Genomic DNA, 19,839 nt, shown 5'->3' with positions numbered 1-19,839 from the left:
CCCATAGAATTAAGTCTAAGATCACGTTATGGTTTGAACAAGATTTGGATCCTGAAGGCAGGCAGATGTTTAAACCCTGAGATCTTAAGTTGATGGTAAGAAGAGGATAGAAACTTACCACAGTTCCTGTGTTTAGTGGATGTGCCCTCAGCAGGTACTTCTAAAGGGAGGGTTGGTTATAAAACCTGATTGGGACCCAGCTTGTCTCTGCTTCCCGGCTCACTGTGTGGCCCTTCCACCTTCCACTCCCTACTCTACCATAGCCACCCTAATCAGAATCACCTGGTCTTGGATTTGAACCTCCCAAAGTATGAGCTAAAAACATGTTTCTCCTTATTTAGTTAGTATTCTCAGGTATTTCATTGTAGTAACAAAGAGCTAATAAAGAACTCATTAAGCTTTTATTCAGTTGATTTAAATAATATTTGGAGAAAATAAAATTGCAAAGAAACTGAAATGTTTTACTTTGAAACTCAATTTGGATTTCTCAAATATGAATATAAAAATTAAAGGTATGATAATCAATACAGGCGCGTCCATTCCCTCTCATTTATAAGAGGGAAACTGTAAGCTGGTGAGTCTGGTTCCAAGAGCATTTTGAGGATCCAGGTATTTACAGGCACTTAGGCGGTATGTTAGTTTGGTTAGATGCAAAACTGGTTAGCATTCCACAATACAGTATAACCGGGAATGCTGAGGTATCTTTGTCCTCTGGACAGAGTGCGTAAACGTGCAAGTTACCATGTAACTCGACATGGGTAAGATCTAATCCACTGTGCTTAGCTAAGTCAAGCACAAGGATAATCTCCTAGCCTTTGGGTGGACCTATTAAACAGTATGACACTTAGTATGGCACTGATAGATCATGCTTCCCTACCTCCCCAACCCCGCATTTCTAAGTTTGAAATTTAGAAATTTAAAAAAACATTTAAAAATTTAAAAATACATTTTTGGCGGTTTCGGTCTTAAATTAACTCATCACCTTGTGTACTTTGCACTAAAAGCCACCATCTCAGTTGCTTCTGGGAGTGGAGACATTAAAAAAGGGGGGGGGGGGTGAACCTTACTTCAAAATTCAAATAAGCATCTTTCACAGATGACTGTTCATTCCATATCAAGGTCAACGTGACCAGAGAAAGGAGCCACGGAAAGAGGGCAGGACACACATCCCCAGGGGCATGAAGCCACTAGGGGCTGGCAGCTTTCCCCTCCTCCAGCATGGCTACCTTCCTTCCAGGGGGTGGTGTTTGTCCATTCTGTCTCTCCACCCTTTGTGAGGGTGCAGCTCAGGCGGGCGGCTGGGGCGGAGCAAGCCCCACCCCCTTTCAAGTGCCCTAGTCACCAGCTAATGCCTGTAATAAATAAATGCTCCACTTGCCCTGTGTGGGCTCATTCACAGCTCTGTCCTCCCGGGCTGGGCGCTTCCTCTGTGGGTCTGAGATAACGGGGCAGACAGATCGGGAGTGATGCCCCAGTCCTTCTTAACGGCTCTTCTCCTAAGCAATGAAAAGAACACACACAATAAAAACCAAGCAAAATCCCGGCAGCGAAGTCCCCCTCCCCCTCGGCTTTTTCTGAAGGATGGATGCTTCTCGGCGAGCCTCCAGCCCTGGGGATTGGGAGTGGAGGGGGGGTAGCTCAGTCAGACTGGTAGAAGACGTCTGGAGGAAAGCAGGTCTCCGGGGTATTTCAGCACCTAGGCAGAAACAGGAGGACGTCGCCGGCCGGCCCCGGGGTGGGGGTGGCTGGCCCAGAGAGCCGTGCAGCGAAGGCTGGCTAGGCTGGGGGCGCGCGGGAACTCTCCAGGTGCCCCTCGCTGCCAGCCGGGGTCTCGGTCGAGCCGCCGCCGCGCCCCGCCCAGCTCGGTCCCCGCACCCTCGCGGGCTGCCGGGCTTTGTGGTTCGCCTGTGCAGCTGGGCCCCTGCTGGGGGTGTCGTTACGAGCATGTGCAGACAGCAGCCCAAGGTAGAGCGTGCCGGGCGAGCCCTGAGACTTGCCTTGCAATGCCATGTTTGTGTATGCGCTCTAACTCCCGGAGAGCAATCAGGGAGACGGCTCCCCGGCCAGACTTGGCTGATGTTTTCTTGTTTCTGTTTCAGCCTTCAGGATAATTCCTTCAGCAGCACCGCTGTAACAGAGTAAGTGATTCTTGCCATTAAAATTAGACTTGCATGCCTTTTCTGCGGAAGCAACTAGCGTGAAGGTATCTTCCACCGTCTCCAGCAGCTCTTCCTATTAGATGCATTGTCTCCCGTAATCGGGCTGTGAACACGGCGCGAGACGTGCTGACTGATGGGGCCCAGAAATCTTTGCAGGTTGAAATCAGCGTTTTAGCAGCTGCAGGAGAGAGATGAAAAGCAGCTGATTGCTTGTGGGAGCTCAGTGCTCCGAGATAGGTGTTCTTGGAGCTCAGATATTGAGAAAGATCTATTTGGCATGTCAGAAAGGAAGCTTTGTTGCTTTTTTGCCAACATTGGTGTCAATGCTCGTGGAGTGCACGTTGTATACATTAACTGCAAATAGGAGATGGATGTGAAATGACTTGAGTTTAATTCCAGCATGCGGATGAAACAGGCTAAACTTATCCTTGCTCTCTCTCTCTTCTACAGATTAAGACACAGGAGAGTAAACTTTTCTCGCATGCCCTTTGTCATTCTTGGCTTCTAGGCACAGAGATCTGGCTATAGGAGGAATGAGTCATCTGGTCCTATGGTTAAAGCTGTAGATTAGGGCAACTGACACCATTAAAAGATCAAATGAAGGAGTGTGCTGTTCTCAAGGCCAGCAGGCACCGTATTTGTTCTGTTAGATAGTTAAGGTTCATAGTTTTCATTCTTGTCCCTTCTTCAATGTTTTCCTAATATTTTACTATATAACTTAAGAAGTAAAAGGTAGTATATTTTGCTAATACTATATTTAATGTGTAGTTTGTATTATATATATATATGTGTGTGTGAAGTACATATATGTCATCTTCCTCTAGGCGAATTCATGATGTTTATGTTTACTTCCGGGACCTTTGGCAAAAGTCCCTCTAAACAACTGTTCAGGGAAAAGGCATGTGTACAGTTGTATAATCAACTACATTTAAAAGCAAATGTTGCAAGGTTGATAGAGGAAGCACAACTAACTTGGGAGCTGTTTGCTGAAGTTCTCTAAAACAGCGAATAAATAAAGAAATGGGTATCACTAGATCTCCCAGTCCTACTACTGTCTCAATGCCTTGGTGACGGAAGAGCAGGTCTCTCTAGTGCTCTCACACCCTCTTGTTTCCCATTTCTTTTGTTGCTCTGTTTGGGTTGCTGCTGTCTTGGTGTCTAGCACTGAGCTCACCTAAGAGGAGCTGCTTAAAAGCAAACACTAGGGTTGATTCCAGCTGAGGTGGTATGAAATACTCATTTGGACCTGCAGCCATTAATTGCTTGGTAACCTGTGCTGCAACTTTGCTTTTTTAAAAGCCTGAGAGAAGTGGAGAGATGTGTGCCCAAATCTCCAGGCCAAACGTGAGGCCTTGACGTCCTGACTCAGGTGCATAGGTACTGCTCTTCTCCTTTTGCTCTGCTTACAAACACCAAGAGCTCACTTGGCCTGATTGTCAGGAGCCCTGTTTTGCTAAGTACCCAGAGACAGTTACAGGCATAGCAGCTTAAAATGGAGACACTTAGTTCCAGATGACACATAGCTTTTTGTTTTTTTGGTAAAGGTTTTATGGTTAAATGCTGGAGAGAATGTGGTATCTTGTTTTTGGACACTCCCCAAGAAGTTTGGATTGCATAAGATCATGTTGTTACTTTCAGAGAAGTGATAGTGATTTATTTTAAAAGGCTGTAAGTGATAATTGGGATGCCATCTGGCTAATATAAAAATCTAAGGAGCATATTGAAAGCATGCAAGGTGGAACACTGCACAGATTGGGGTCACTTAAAACCAATCATTGGCTAACTTGAAATTCTCCCTCAGTAATCTGAACCATGCTCCTTGGTTCTCTAGGGCATGACCCCACAGCAGTAGGACCAGGGTCCCTTATCCAGAGACAGAGACGTATCAGGGACTTAGTCAACGTCTGGGTATGGGCTTAGACTACACGGAGGAGATGTTTTTCTGTCTTACATGTTCTGGATATCAGAAAAGTTCCTCTTCCTCCTGGGCCCACCACACTCCCACTTCCTCCTACTCACACCCACTTATTTTCTTTCGTGTCCGACATTCCACCTAGAGATAACATCTTTTGGATTAAGTGTGCTAGTAGTGAACCTTCTTAAAATGGAGGTGTAAAAGTCTGCACTCCTGGGAGGTAGATTCAAGTTGTCAGTAGCACTTTTATAGGGACTGCTTCATCACGTATTCCATTCTGACAGGGTTGCACTGGGCCAACTGAGGGTCTTAAGAGTCAACAGGAAGTGGAATTGTGAAGGATTCAGGGACACATTTTAGTCTCTTCTTGGCTTTGCCCAGGAAAGGCCCTGTCTGTGCTGCTCTGCACCAACTCGATTTCTCCTCCTCCTCCTCCTTTTCTTCCTCTTCTTCCTCCTCCTCTTCTCCTCCTCCTTCTCCTTCATATAAAGCTTTTACTTAATGAATACAAATTGCACAGGTATGGCTTTAGGAATATAGCAGTTCTTCCCCCCATACCCAATTTCAACATCAGAAAGGCCTTGACCTTTTCTTCTCTCTATCTGATGCACTTTTTCATTTATCTTGCCATGACTATTTCCCTTGTGGCCCTGGCTAACTTGCTGTTGGAAATGAAGCCTGCCTTGTAATAATTCTGATTGGTTATCAGCAAAGCAGAAGTTCTCAAAACCAACTGATCATCAGTACCAGCTGGAGAAAAGACTTGGACTTGTGAAAAGCACATTCTCCCGTACTTCATCTCAAAGTGGGAACCCAGAAGAGGTGATTGTGTTGTGGTCAGCCAAGTTGAGTTTTAGAAATCTTTAGGTCAGTATTGAACATTTAGTTAAAATAATACTAGAATTGAAGGTAAGTGGGCAATCTGGTTTAAGCATTCACATGGCTGGGCCCTGCCCTCTGAGAGTTTGTAGGACTGGAGTCTGCTATCTCAGTCAGGTATTCTAAGTGGAGGTCATGCCAGTGGTACTGGGGCCACTTTTTATTTATTTATTTATTTTATTTTTTGACAGGCAGAGTGGACAGTGTGAGAGAGAGAGACAGAGAGAAAGGTCTTCCTTTACCATTGGTTCACCCTTTAATGGCCGCTGCGGCTGGCGCACTCTGCTGATCGGAAGGCAGGAGCCAGGTGCTTCTTCCTGGTCTCCCATGGGGTACAGGGACCAAGCACTTGGGCCATCCTCCATTGCCTTCCCAGGCCACAGCAGAGAGCTGGCCTGGAAGAGGAGCAACCGGGACAGAATCCAGCGCCCTGACCGGGACTAGAACCCAGGGTGCCGGCACCGCAGGCGGAGGATTAGCCTATTGAGGCGTGGTGCCAGCCAATGGGGCTGCTTTTGGAGAGATACCATGGGAAGCTGTACTTCTACAACTTTTCCCACAGCGAGCATGATCTGACAGGGTGAATGGAAAATCCCTTTGTAGAATGACTACATTTCATTCCACAGCCATTCCACAGCCTTCTTAGTCAGAAAAAGATTTTCTAATGGGCATTTCTCCCACCACCACTCTTCAAAAAATGGCATTCTCACCCTCTTAGGAATAGTCTCAGGGCCTTGTGTAGTGGAACAGAAACAACCCAGGCCTCACAGCTTTAGGACTGAGAATTTATGTAATATCTTAGCCTCTGTATGAAGGTAATTTCTACCACACAACATTGTCAGGCTGAATTGAGATCATGTGCAAGAGCAGGTGAGCCGGGGCAGGCACTGTGGTGTAGTTAATCCACAGTCTGTAGTGCCTGCATCCCACATGGGCATTGGTTCAAGACCCGGCTGCTGCACTTCCAATGCAGCTCCCTGCTAACCTGCCTGGGAAAGCAGTGGAAGATGGCCCAAGTGCTTGGGTCCCTGCACCCACATGGGAGACTTAGAATAAGCTCCTGGCTTCTGGCTTCTGGCTTCAGCCCGGCCCACCCCTAGCCATTTTGACCATTTGGAAAGTGAGCCAGAAGATGGAAGATCTTTCTCTGTGTTTCCTTCTCTCTCTCAAATTCTGCCATTCAAATGGATAAATAAGTCTAAAATAAATAAATAAACAAACAAACAGGTGAGCTGTGAGATGTTGTAAAACTTTTTATTTGTGGTTGCTGGAGGGTATAAAAGACCAAATAGGAAAAAAAAAAAAAACCTCTAAACAGTTCACAAAGAGATGATTAAAAGACAAATTATCCATTTCTTGTTTGGGGCAAGCATATATTAAGAACTGTAAGACTTGGGTTCTGTGTTGTGGTATAGCGGGTAAAGCTACCTTGATGTCAGCATCCCATATGGATGCGAGTTGGAGTCCCAGCTACTCCACATCTGATCTAGTTCCCTGGGAGCCTGTCGCTCCCCCTCTTCATGGAGGAACGACACAGGACCCTGCGCTGTTCTTTCGTCTGCTCGGCCCTCCCCGGGTTTGCTGCTGGTTCTTCCCGGGTTGGCTGCCATCCCTTCCACCTCCGTGGAAGGGCGGTTCCCCCTGGCCACTTTCCCCACTTCCGCAGGGGAGCGGCACACCGCCGGCCGGCTCTCTCGGGGGCTGCACAGGTGTTCCCCTTAGATGTTCCTGGTGCACGTTGTCTCTCTCCTCCTTTATAGTCCTCCTCCGCCAATCCTAACTCGGCTGCCCACACGCCGAGTACGCCGCTCTCCTCCAATCAGGAGCAGGTCCTGCAGTTTATTGGTTGAACTGGAGGCAGCTGTGTAGAAGCTGTTTCCCTTCTCAGCGCCATATTGTGGGAAAGCAGATGCATAGAATAAGTCTCAATTCCAGTAACTCAGTCTAGTCCGAGTTGCTCCCAGTTGCTCCCCACAGGAACCTACCTGGGAAAGCAGTGGAAAGTGGCCCAAGAGTTGGGCCCCTGCACCTTACGCAGGAGACTCAGAAGAAGCTTCTGGCTCCTGAACTCAGCCTGGCCCAGCCCTGGCTGTTTCCACCATTTGGGGAATGAAACAGTGGATGGAAGGCCCCTCTCTCTCTCTCTCTCTCTCTCTCTCCACCCCCCATATAACTCTGACTCGCAAATAAATTAAAAAAAAAAAGATTTTAGTTGAAAAGATTCTAGTTGATAAAAACTACAGAGGAACATGTTTAATAGAGGTTTCTTTCACTTTTAAAAAACTATAAACAGCCATAAGAAAAACATTCTATATCGCAGTCTAGTGCACACACATATGCAATTTAAATCAGTTCCATGAAATAATTAACTCTTATTCTGCTGCTGTTTTCTACTTTCTCTAACACTATCAAAATCATACTTGTAACTAGTATCTAATTTCAAGACTTAATAATAGGTCACAGTGTACAGTTTGAAAAATACTGCAATAGAAGATGACCAATTTTGAACATCTAAGAGAGAGACCATTAAAATGATTGGTCTTAAAAGTCTGGTATAGGACTCTCTGTAGGAACAGCATGCTACACCCCAGGTCAGTTGGCTACTTGCTCTGAAGTGATTTTCTTCTAACAGCGGGGATATCTGGATATGGGTTCCGACTGTGGAGTCCAGTGTTAGTAGAATAGATGGTCCTATCAAAGCAGATGACACTTAGCTGAACTAGGACTTGTATATGTTTGTACCATCTAAGCCAGTTAGGAGACCTATTTCAATTGCTGTGTCTGTAAGCTTAGAATTGTGTTTCCTTGAGTTGCAAATACGGTTGTTCAGTAGACATGAAAATTGGATCAATTAATTAGGTCCAGCCTCACACATTGGAATGTATCTGCAGTTCTGTATGCTCTGGTGCCAAGTCTCTATTTTTAACTGATTAGTCTTATAGGAGAAAGATTAATGAATCTAATGAGGGGAGAAAAAATAAAGTTCCTGCCAAATCCCCAAACAATAGGTATTGTTGAACTCCAGGGTCGAAGATCTAGTTAAGACCTTGTTCTTTGGAAGCAATGATTCTACATTTCTGTTCTTCATTGATTTTTCTACTTTGCTATTGGAAAACATCTTTAGTCATATTAATAAGCCCAGGTGGATCTATCAGGTAAATATGGCTAATGGAAGAGAACAAGGTGATACTTATGAATTTAATCATTGCTCTCCATGAGATGGACAGAGTGGACTACTGGCAGCTGAAAACATGAGACGCAAGGAAATTTTGTTCATGCTGTTAAAAGAAACATTAAGTCCACCAATTTGTTTTTTAATTGCCACAGGGAACAAAATATTTCATCATGTGGAGAGTGTTAGGGTCTGTATGTAGCTTTTGTTTAATTCACTACAAAACAATAATTTAAAAAGAAATTCTGGGGCTGACATTGTGGCATAGCAGGTAAAGCTGCTGCCTGGGATGCTAGCATATCATATGGGTTCAACTCCCAGCTGCTCCACTTCTGATATGGCTCCCTGCTAATAGCCTGGGAAAAGCATTGGATGGTGACCCAAGTCCTTGGATCTCTGAATCCACATGGGAGACCTGGATGAATCTTCTGGCTCCTGGCTTCCCCCTAGCCCAGCCCTAGCTGTTCAGCCATTCCTTCTGTGAATTTATTATACAACATTATCAGGGAGGAATGTTTTAAAATCCTAAGTTATTTCCTAGAGTATAAATGTCATATTATGATTTTATTTCTGCATATAGGTATTTATTTGCTTATTTATTTTTGTTTACTCATTACATTGTGAATTTCTCAAAGTACAGATCTTTGTAAAATTAGTGTCCTTTAGAATTAGTGCTACTCAAAGTGTGGGTCTCTAAATTGTTTGTAACTTGCCTGAGACAAGAAGAGAACTAGGGAGTAAGCATTTAATAACTTTAACAGTTGGCCAGCATTGTGGCAATGTTATGCCACCACTTGCAACACCAGCATCCCATATTGGAGTGCTGGTTCAAGTCCTGGTTGCTCTGTTTCTTACCTAGCTCTCTGCTAACGCACCTGGGAAAGCAGTGGATGATGGCCCATGTGGAAGATAAGGATGGAGTTCCTGGCTTCAGCCTGGCCCAGCCCTGGCTGTTGCAGTCATTTGGGGAGTGAACCAGAGGATGAAGATCTCTTTCTTTTCCCATCCCTGCCTTCAAATAAATAAATCTTTAAAAAAAAAACCTTAACAGGAATCTGATATTTATGTGACATTTTAATCAGAGTATTTGTCCTTACTGGTCAGTTTGAGAAGCACAGCTCCAAAGCTTAATGTAGTACTTGGGAGGCAATAAATGCTCAATAAATGCTTGTTAAATTATTTCAGTTCAATAAATACTTAGTAAGTGCTTGCTAAATTATTCAGCCTGGTGAAAAAAACAGAGTTAATGTTTCAAATTGAGTGTCTGCTCTAGGATAGCAGTGTACAGTACAGCATTGCAGTAGTGCATCTTGACATGGAAATTACAGTAGTTTTTATTCATGGAATTAGTTACTAAATAAAAAGGTCTCAGATGTATGAAGGATTACAGAGCAGTTTGAGACAAGATATAGTTGATTACCAAAACCCCAGAATGAAGAGTAAATTTTTATGCATTAAGGGTAAAGTAGGAATATGGCATGTGAATGAATTTGGCAGGGAAGTTTCATGGAGCTGGTGGGACCTGACTTAGGCAGTGAAGGATGAGTAGGAATTCAAGATGTAAAAAGCATTGCAGGCTAGGGTGAGGCAGGGTGTGGACGGCTGAGAACAGGAACAAAGGCTCCCTTCTGCACGAGAGTGAGAGAATGGTGTAGATTCCTGGAGAGGTTTCAATATGGACGAACCAAGACTTCTTCATAAGGTTAACCGAGAAATTTAGTAAAAAGTAATCCTTTCCTTTTAACAAGGTCAAGGAAGGCCAAGGCCAAAGGAATAAGCCATTGGATGTAGGTTGGGATATTTTTGACTGTCAGTAAGCTGATGTAGTGTGGGACTGCCTGAAGCAGAGAGAATGCAAGGTGACAGGTAGTGGAATCACGGTTGAGCCAACAACAATCTACCAACCTTAATGCCTGATTCCCCTCCAACGCTGTGAGTTCTTGGGCCCTGCTACGACATTGTTAGCTGAGGTGATGCAGAGGAGTAGAAGCAAAGAAGGAGAGTCATAGCTGGTTCTGAGCTTTTAAGCTCACATAATATGATGGCACCAATACCATGACCTGGCAGGCATGATGGGAATCAGAGCTGGTTTTGGAGAGAGCAGTGTGGATTGTTTTGTCTTTTTAGTTTCCCACACTCATCTCGAGATAATTCTAGGTTATTGTTGCAATGCTATGGCAGGCAGCTGCATATGATATGTTTTCTGTTTCCTCTCTACAGGTGTGAAGAAGACACAGTCTCTCTACATGAAGAGCACACTGATTGCTCCAGCCTCAGGTATGGCCCACATTTGCTTGGTTCTTATTTGTGAAAGACAGAAGCCATCTGGGTCGGGGGGCTCATCCTTGAATTCTGTTCTTTTCTCTTCTAATGATTTGTTCTTGTGTATCATCTCTTCTACCAGATTTTAAGCTCTTGAGGGAAGTTTTGTCCACTTATGGATATCCCTGTCAGTACCTAGGACAACTTCTTATATATGGAGAATGTCAACAAATGCCTATTACATCAAACATTGATTAGCCTATTTCAGTGTTTCTGTCATGTGACTTGTTGATGAGGTTCTAGATTATTCACCAAACATGTTATTGAGTGGCTGGAGTATGGTGTAGGATATTAAAAGGTTTGTGGTAGGGAGGCAAGACCTTCACAGTTAACCATTCCTGTACATTTACTTTGTCCCAAAGTCTCATGCATATTTTATTATTTAAGCAGTAAGGATGCTGATGTTTAGCTTCTCACACTGGAGGTGACACAACTGAGGCTCAGAGAGAGGGAAGTTCCTCCAGAATAGCATAGCACCCCCTAGGAGGCGGAATTTGGAGTGAGGTTTGTCTGATCATCAAGTCCATGTTTGGTAACACACATTTCTTGAAAGATTATTTCCTGTGCCAGAAACCAGTTAAAATTTGAATTGGGAATTCAGTCTGCTGGAGGAGACAGGCAAGAATGTAAATGTTGATGCTATGGGGCATTAGTGCTATTATGGTAAACAGAGGATGCTCTTAAAGCACCAAATAACCCAGAGAGGTTTCTGAGATGGATTTTTGAAGACAACTACACATAGTCATGACACAAATTTTTTTTTTCTGATGAGATCTATGGCCAACAAAATGGTGATGCCATAAAGCAACTTACTGGAAAGTCAACAGAAGGTAGACAAAATAGTTTGAATTGAAGGAAACAGTCACAGTTCAGGATGGTGGGAACCGAGAGCCAAGTAGGGGTAAACTCAAGGGGTGATGAGCAGGGAAGTGCTAGTGATAAACAAAGTCTGGATTTCAGAAGGTTTGTGTGCCACGCTAAGGGGTTTGGAATTTGTCCTGGAGATATTGCAGAAACTAAAAAGGACCCTGGTTTTAATTTGGAAGTAACCACTTGTGCCAGAGAGTAACAATAACTTTCACTTGGCTAGTTTTCCATGATGGATAATTCACATAGTCTGTAAAATATCTGCAAAGTAGAGATTATATCCGTTTTGTAGATGAGGACTGTGGAGGAAGTGGTGTAGCCCAGGCTACACAACTAATAAGTTGGGAGATCTTTGAGACACTTTTCAGGATAGCATGCGTATTCTCACGATTTTCTTCCAGTAAATGGTGGCCTAAGCCTGTGCTTCTCGGTTTGGGGGAGCCTGTGGAAGCAGCACTGTTTTAGAAAGACATTTTTGAGGATGACTTCCCTAGGCAGGTTTTACATTTGTATAATGGGGGAGGGTGCTGTTTGGCTGCCTCCTCCTTTGCCCTGCCTTCCAAGTGAAGGACAGAACCATTTATAAAATGTTTATAAAATCTGGGCCACAGTGAAAACATGATATAAAAACAAAATTCAGGTATTGATTTGGGAACAAGTCTGTTAAGAATTTTATATTTGGAAAACTCCTGCCTCTCCTCCATTCGTGAATGTTCTGAGGTCCTACTTGAACGAAGACCCTGAAGGTAACTAGAGGCAGCTGTTTTGCCTTTGGTTTTTCATGCAGGAACATAAAGCAGATGAGTATAACTTGTGTATGCTCAAAGAAGTACACTTCCAATAAATAGTTTGGCTTCCAAATCATGGTTTGATATTAATAAATCTGTTTGTGACTTAGAAAAAAGTTTAAATTTGTCACTGAGTTCAAGGGAAGACTATTACCATTATCAGTAGCATTGATTTACTTTTTCAGTTTCTAACACTGAAGAATTATTTTACTTGTAGTTTTATCAGATTCTTCTTAGGAGTCAGCCCTAAGTTTGCCCTGAGACTTACATTGAGCTGTTTGACATAGTTTTGTCACCTCTTGCCCAGCTATGCCCAAGTCACACTCCAGACCTCCTAAACTGATGCTTGCTTTGGTATTTTCCCAGAGAGTAACTGAATCGCATTCCCCAGTGAGATTCATTAGTGAACGTAATTTTGCTTCTAATTGTTAAATGTTGTCTTGACCAGTGAACAGGGTAGCCCCTCCTTTGCGGGTGATGCCTCTTGGCTTGCTATGTCCTTGAGCAGCAAGGAACGACATCCCAGCTGACTGTGCTGGTCTCGTTTGTGTTTCTGTGTGCTTCTGGTAAGGGAGCAGGAGGGAGAAGCAACACTGGGAAGCAGCCACTCCTAATGCACTACAGGATCTGCTGCCGACGTCTGCTACGACATTGGTCCCACAAAGGGCAGGCCTTTGATATAAAGAGTGAAGGGCCCATTTCTTAGGTTCTTGTTTCTGGAAAATAATGTGTGCCAAAAATGTTGCTAGATGCCCTGAACATACAGCGGCTGTTGCTTTTTTTTGGGGGGGGGGGGGGGGGAGGGGCGGGGCGGTGGGCCGTGGGGGGCGTGTCTTCTTACTTAGTCTTTCCTGCTGCAGAGATGAAAACAATAAGGAGAATTACCCCGACGCCGAGGCACGCGTAGAGGAGCACGTGCCGCCCCTGCGCGAGGCCCAGCAGCGTATAGAGCAGGCCCTGCTTCTCGACGGCGTTTTGCGACCCGGCATGGGCAACTTCAAGTCCCGGAAGCCTAAATCCATCCTGAAGGGAGAGAGTGGGAGGAGCCACGGAGAAAGTCAGGTGAGGTCTCCGATCCTGAGCGGTGTTCAGATATTTCAGTCGCATGTTTTGCTGGAGGACGTTTAGTGTGATGCCTACACCGCCGGCCTGGGACTCTTACAGGTTAAAAGTTGTGTGCTATGGCAGGACAGTAATGTAGTGCGCATTCAAACAGGTATTTTTTAAGTGGTAGACTTTGATTTAAAGGAACAGCTCTGCTGCTTTGGGTGGGAGGTGGGAAAGAAACTGTCTTCATCCAGGACAGTGTAAATCTTGCCCCAAATTTGGGGAATCTGCTCAGCAAGATCCAAAGTCTCCGTTTACACGGAACCATTCTTCGTGGGCTACAGTTTAACCGGCTTGAATAAACACTAACTGTGTATCTGTATTTTTATGCGTGTGCAATATCTGGTTCGGGGGGCGGGCAGCATTTGAATGAGGGGTGAACATTTTGCACAGAGGTTAGAGGCACCCTTTGGGATTCCTGCATCCCATATCAGAGTGCCTGTTTGAGTCAAGGTTACTCTGCTTCTGATCTAGCTTCCTGCTAATGCAACCTGGTGGGCCCCACGTGATGACTCAAGTACGTGGGTCCCTGCCACCCACATGGGAAACCCAGATTGAGCTCAGCGTTGTTTAGCCCTTAGCTATTGTGGGCATTTGGAGAATGAACAGTGGATTGAAGACCCCCCCCCCCCACTTTCATAAACAATGAAAAAAAGAAATTTATCAATTATTTGAGTGTTTGAAGTTTCTGCTCTAAATTAACATTTTTTAAATTTAAAAAAGTTTGCTTGTATAGGAGTATAGTAAAAATGTATTTCCTTAAATCTTAAAACCCCTTGTATAACTTATGGTGCTTTTAGAAAATATTAGATGAATATAATTTATACTGATCTTTGTATGAGGTCAGTATTCCCAACATTGAGTTTTTATTTTAATTCACCTAACATAGCTTTTGGGACATGGATGTTTCATACTGTTAACTTTGTTTTTTTGTTAGCATTTAGATACCAACTTTAAAAATCAAGTGGGAGACTCTGAGTGTAATAGGTTAATTATGTGAAACCTCTAAGTCCCGTTCTATTTGGCAAATGGGCAACACTTGGTCTTCTTATGAGAACAACTTTGGGAAGTTGATTTGAACTCGGGATTGTGTATTTTGCCTTGTGACTTTATTTCCCTTCTTCCTTGGCATCGTGACCTCTTATAGAGTCAGTTAATTTTGCAGTGAGGTGAAAATACCCTTTGCATTCCTGAAACTGTTATGATGATCTTCAGCTGAGTGTAACTCATTAGCGAGAAAGAACATGAGGTACAACTTGCATCATGTTAAGCTTGAGCCCCTGACTATTTGCTAGTTGTTCTCCAGCGCGGGTGCGATAGGAAGAGCTTCCTGGGGTGGCAGAGGTCCCTAAAGGGCTCCTGGCAGACTCCTACTGATCCTCGGGAGGCTCTGATCTCGAATGTCCCTACCAGCGGTCACCTGTGACATTGTGGCCTCAAGGGTGACCATCCATCTCTCCTTAGCCTACCCTCTTCCTTCTGATGCAGTCATAGGGTGCTAATGGGACAGGTAAATCCCAGCATATTGCTTATACACAGAAAGATTTTCAGGAGAGAGAGAGATGTGTGTAAAATCTTTACTCATAAAACAGTTTTGGAATCTCAGACTTCAGCTGAAACGCCCAGTGGAATTTAGGTGGGCTGCCCTATCTGATTCAGTGAGCTTGCTTCTCAAAATACAACATTCCAGGCAAGATTTTAGATGTAGAATGCATTTTCCCCAGTTAGATCCCAGTTAGAAGGGAGGAAGATGATCATTGAATGTATGTAAATACCTATTGTCCCCTACAAGTGTAAGGACACTTGAGTTTCAGAACTATGACAATCAGAGAAAGATATCATTTTAAAATGTTTCATTTAAGGTTACATAAGCAGTGTCTACTAAATTCTTATGGGTTACAGACAGTTGAGTTAGAAAGAGAAGGGACTTCTTACATAATCAGAAAATAGAATATTAACACAACAGTATATTATACAAATACAATAAAATATCCTTTATTTGTCCATTTAGTCTTTGTAATTAATTCTTGTTCCTTTGATCTTGGGTTAGTGGTGTCATAAAACCATCTCCGTCTCCACTGAAGTTTTGCAAATCCCGGCTCAACCCACTGGTGTCATCAAATGCCTGAACCCCAGGGTTTGCTCTTTGAGTGTCACTTGCTTAAGGTATCTAGTCCTTTACCATGATGCCCTGGGGAGTCCTCTTTGTTGAAGATGTAGAACCTGGCCTAAACCTGAATAAAATCTCAGGCAACCATTTAAGGAAAACAGTATCTATAGATGACAGAGACTGAAATGTCTGTGATTAATCTGCTACTCAATTTTAAAATGTGAAAGGTCTCATGAGTGTTCAGGATAAGGCATAATGTGACATGCAAAAAAGGAAGAAGATTTAAAATCATTCTCCAAAAATGAGGCAGGATAATGACGAAACCTATTTTCAAGGAAGTCCAGGAATATTGTGACTTGATAAAGATGGGAATATTGTTTTTATGGGGAGAGGGAGAAATCCTCAGTATATGATACAATCCTAAAAGAATATATCAAGAATACCAAGTAAAAAGATCATTCAAGTCTGTAATAAATCCGTGTTTTTATTAAATTTTGTAGACAAGTCTAATATACACTCCTGATTGAAAACCCATGGCTTAAAAAAGGTAAGGGTAGGGACAAGTAAATATTTAAAATAATAAACACAGTTATCATTGGTAACACTTCAGGGTTGTCTGCTGTCAGACAAAACTTCACTAGGACTTGAACGAATATAGGGAGAATGTTGGAGAACTGTTTCATAAGAATTTTGGTCACAGGGTAAGTGTTGCATTCATTGGGTTTACAGTGCAGTGTGGCAGAGCGGTTGTGTTTGTAATGCCAGCTTTATTTGGCAAATTTGAGCTTATTGTGCTGCTACAAATCATGCCTAGTGCTTGTTGCACTCATCAAGACACTGAGTTCTAATTGTTTGTTTTGAGAATGTGATTCCCCAAAAGCACCTATGAAGAGCCAGTGGGCTGTCGCTCCCCCTCTTCGTGGAGGAACGACACAGGACCCTGCGCTGTTCTTTCGTCTGCTCGGCCCTCCCCGGGTTTGCTGCTGGTTCTTCCCGGGTTGGCTACTATCCCTTCCACCTCCGTGGAAGGGCAGTTCCCCCTGGCCACATTCCCCACTTCCGCAGGGGAGCGGCACACCGCCGGCCGGTTCTCTCGGGGGCTGCACAGGTGTTCCCTCAGATGTTCCCCTTAGATGTTCCTGGTGCATGCCGTCTCTCTCCTCCTTTATAGTCCTCCTCCGCCAATCCCAACTCGGCTGCCCACACGCCGAGTACGCTGCTCTCCTCCAATCAGGAGCAAGTCCTACAGTTTATTAGTTGAACTGGAGGCAGCTGTGCGGAAGCTGTTTACTTCTCTCCCAGCGCCATATTGTGGGAGAGCAGATGCATAGAATAAGTCTTAATTTTAGTAACTCAGTCCAGTCCGGATTGCTCCCCACAGATCCCCCTTTCTTTTTATTTTTTGGCGTTGATACGCGCCTGTCTTCGGTGTCCCGCGGCACACACTCGCTCTACTTGCTAGAGTTGCCACAGGCTCTTACAAGTCCTATCCATCAGGCAAACCGAATCCGGGTCCTCTCTTTGCCATGTTGTGAGGAGGTTTTTAGGCGCTGATGCGTGCCTGTGTTCGGTGCCCTGCAGCACATGCTCTGGTCGAGCCTGCAGGGGCTTACAAAACCTATCAGGCAAACCGAATCCAAGCCTTCTCATTGCCGTATTGTGGGGGAGACTTATTAGTGTTGGTTTGTGCCTATCTTCGGTGACCTGCAGCGCATAAGCTGCTAGCTGCCCGCAGGTGCTCATCGCCTCACTTGATTAGGCAGACCGAATCCAAGCCTTCTAATTGGCATGTTGAGGGGAGGCCTTATTTTTCTCTATTTCTCTATCTCCGGGCATTTCTATTTCTCCCATTTTACTTCTGTCTGCCAACATTCCTATTTCTCTTTTACTTCTAAACTTCTGTTTCTCTTATCCCCGCAGCTTTCCGGCACCTCGCCCCGCCGGCGGGTTCCCGGCTCTGCGCCGCTTCAGCCCGCGCGCCTCTCTCATCTGCGCAGCTTCCCGGCTTTGCGCGGCTCGGCTTCGCGCGCTCCGCGGTCTCCACGCTTAACCCTTTCGCGTCTGAACCACAGCCTCGCGCCAGCGTTCCCTATCTATTCACGCCCCGTGCTCTCTCTGCATGCGGCGGCTTCCGCGAGTAACACAGCGTAGCTCACGTGTCCGCCACTAGCATTCAATCTAAGTTCCCCGGGCTAGCCTGGCGAATTCAACCCAGCGTACGTCTCCGCCCCACGGTTTGGCTTCCCGTCCTTTGCTCCCCGGGCTAATCAGACGGATCCCAACCTGGCTTGCGTCTCAGCTTCTGGTTTCAACTTTTCGCCCCCTATTCCCGGGCTAACTTGAGAACCCCAAAGTGGCTTTCGTGTCCGCCTCGGCCTGCCCCCCGCGGCTTCAATTTCCCTAACATTTTTCTCTACCCGGTATGTTTCCCCAAACTTTCCTCCAACGATATTCCTCCCTCATTTCTCCTGGCCTCTCCCCACAGTCCGCGTCCGAGTCTGTTTGTTCTAGCTTTCACTTTCGCTTTTGCCCTTAGAGATTTCTCCCAGCTTCCCCCTGTAGTCCGTATCTGAATCTATGCCTAGGCTTTCAATAGCTTCTTCCGGCACCCTTTTCGTCCGGCTTTTCCCTAGGCTGTTTGCTAGTCTCTCTCTCCGGTATTTTCCCAGTTCTTCCCGTTTCTTCCCTCCTAAGTTTCATATCCGTCCTAAGTTTCCTATCCGAGTCACTTCTTCCCTCCTAAGTTTCCTATCCGACCTAGGTTTCCTAATCCGAGTCACGGCACCATTATGTCGCTCCCCCTCTTCGTGGAGGAACGACACAGGACCCTGCGCTGTTCTTTCGTCTGCTTGGCCCTCCCCGGGTTTGCTGCTGGTTCTTCCCGGGTTGGCTACTATCCCTTCCACCTCCGTGGAAGGGCAGTTCCCCCTGGCCACATTCCCCACTTCCGCAGGGGAGCGGCACACCGCCGGCCGGTTCTCTCGGGGGCTGCACAGGTGTTCCCTCAGATGTTCCCCTTAGATGTTCCTGGTGCATGCCGTCTCTCTCCTCCTTTATAGTCCTCCTCCGCCAATCCCAACTCGGCTGCCCACACGCCGAGTACGCTGCTCTCCTCCAATCAGGAGCAAGTCCTACAGTTTATTAGTTGAACTGGAGGCAGCTGTGCGGAAGCTGTTTACTTCTCTCCCAGCGCCATATTGTGGGAGAGCAGATGCATAGAATAAGTCTTAATTTCAGTAACTCAGTCCAGTCCGGATTGCTCCCCACAGTGGGCACAACTTTATAAATGTAAAAATAAGCCTCCCTGAGGGGCTGGCGCTGGGGCACAGTAGGTTGATTCTCTGCCTGTGGTGCCAGCATCCCAGATGGGCGCCGGTTCAAGTCCCTGCTGCTCTTCTTCTGATCCAGCTCTCTGCTATGGCCTGGGAAAGCAGTGGAAGAGGGTCCAAATCCTTGGGCTCCTGTACCCACATGGGAGACTTGGAGGAAGCTCCTGGTTCCTGGCCCTGGATCGGCACAGCTCCGGCTGTTGCAGCCAACTGAGAAGTGAACCAGTGGATGGAAGACCTTTCTCTCTCTGCCTCTCCTTCTCTTTCTGTGTATCTCTGACTTTCAAATAAATAAATAAATCTTTAAAATAAGCCTCCCTGAAACTGAAGAACACCATTGGAGGTGTTGGACTGTTACTGTTTCTAGATTCTCTTTCACAGACTTTGTATGCAGGACTCCGAAGTGGCTCTTCACTCGGATTCTAAGCAGTTAGGAACTGCATGTGTTGGAAGAGAGAAGGAATCAAATGGTTCATTGTTGCAAGTTGACCTAGTGCCCTACCTACTTTCGCCATTTCCGCTGATTAGCCCCTGAGTCAGAATCTGAAGTTTGATTTTTGAGGGTCAGATTCATATCTTTCTTAGGGCAACTTTCTTTTTGGCCTAGAACCATGAGTAGAGTGGTGGTATCTGAGGTTTTGTGTGCATACTTGAATAACTGATTCTAGTTTTTCACCCACTTTGAATGATTTAGAAAAGGGGTGTTTTAGGTGTATTTACTGATCCAACAGAAGACAAGGAACCAGGAAAGCAATTCAAGAATGTCCTAGAAGAAGGTAAGATATTTGGGATCAAGAGAATGTTCACTTGAGCCAGAATCAATTTTTCCTTGAGCTTGTTTATCCCTTTCTTTGACAATGGGCTTTGCAAAAGAGGGACTTGGATGAGGACCATTTAATGGGCTGTCTATTGGTCAGAGCTTAGAGAGGCTATTACTAGAGTTCATTGACATGATGAACTCGAAATTAAATCAAGATACGTGGGGAGGAGTCAAGTGCTAAGTATGAACTCTGCATCAAAGTGGAACGCTGTAGGAAGTTTGCCATTGTGTGGAATGTCTGATTAGGTAGCAACAAACCTTTCTAAAGAGGGCTGATTCAAGTTGCAAATTACATGGTGTAATATTTTGTAGAAAATTAAAAATAATCCTGTGTGTGTTACCATGCAAATCACGGTATTCATCCGACAACC

At 45.0% G+C, this 19,839-nt stretch overlaps 1 protein-coding gene across 8 annotated transcripts in view; it reads left to right on the top strand.

Moving 5' to 3' along the window:
* The first annotated feature begins 1,390 nt into the window (after nucleotides 1-1,390).
* Nucleotides 1,391-19,839, top strand: part of FAM13C (family with sequence similarity 13 member C) — a 135,606-nt gene continuing 117,157 nt past the window's right edge. For 4 of the 8 annotated variants that reach the window (XM_070057689.1, XM_070057688.1, XM_070057687.1 and 1 more), the window contains exons 1-4: nucleotides 1,391-1,965; nucleotides 2,100-2,138; nucleotides 10,346-10,402; nucleotides 12,963-13,164. In XM_070057689.1, coding sequence (XP_069913790.1) covers nucleotides 13,090-13,164 — 75 coding nt within the window. In that variant the 5' untranslated portion in view covers nucleotides 1,391-1,965; nucleotides 2,100-2,138; nucleotides 10,346-10,402; nucleotides 12,963-13,089. The other 4 variants (XM_008270111.4, XM_002718478.5, XM_017348765.3 and 1 more) reach the window with 1 other exon arrangement.

The sequence above is a fragment of the Oryctolagus cuniculus genome, chromosome 15 (genome assembly GCF_964237555.1).
Source record: "Oryctolagus cuniculus chromosome 15, mOryCun1.1, whole genome shotgun sequence".
In the NCBI taxonomy this organism is placed as follows: domain Eukaryota; kingdom Metazoa; phylum Chordata; class Mammalia; order Lagomorpha; family Leporidae; genus Oryctolagus; species Oryctolagus cuniculus.
The sequence above is the reverse complement of the archived record's forward strand: the minus strand, read 5'-3'. Positions and strand labels throughout refer to the sequence as shown.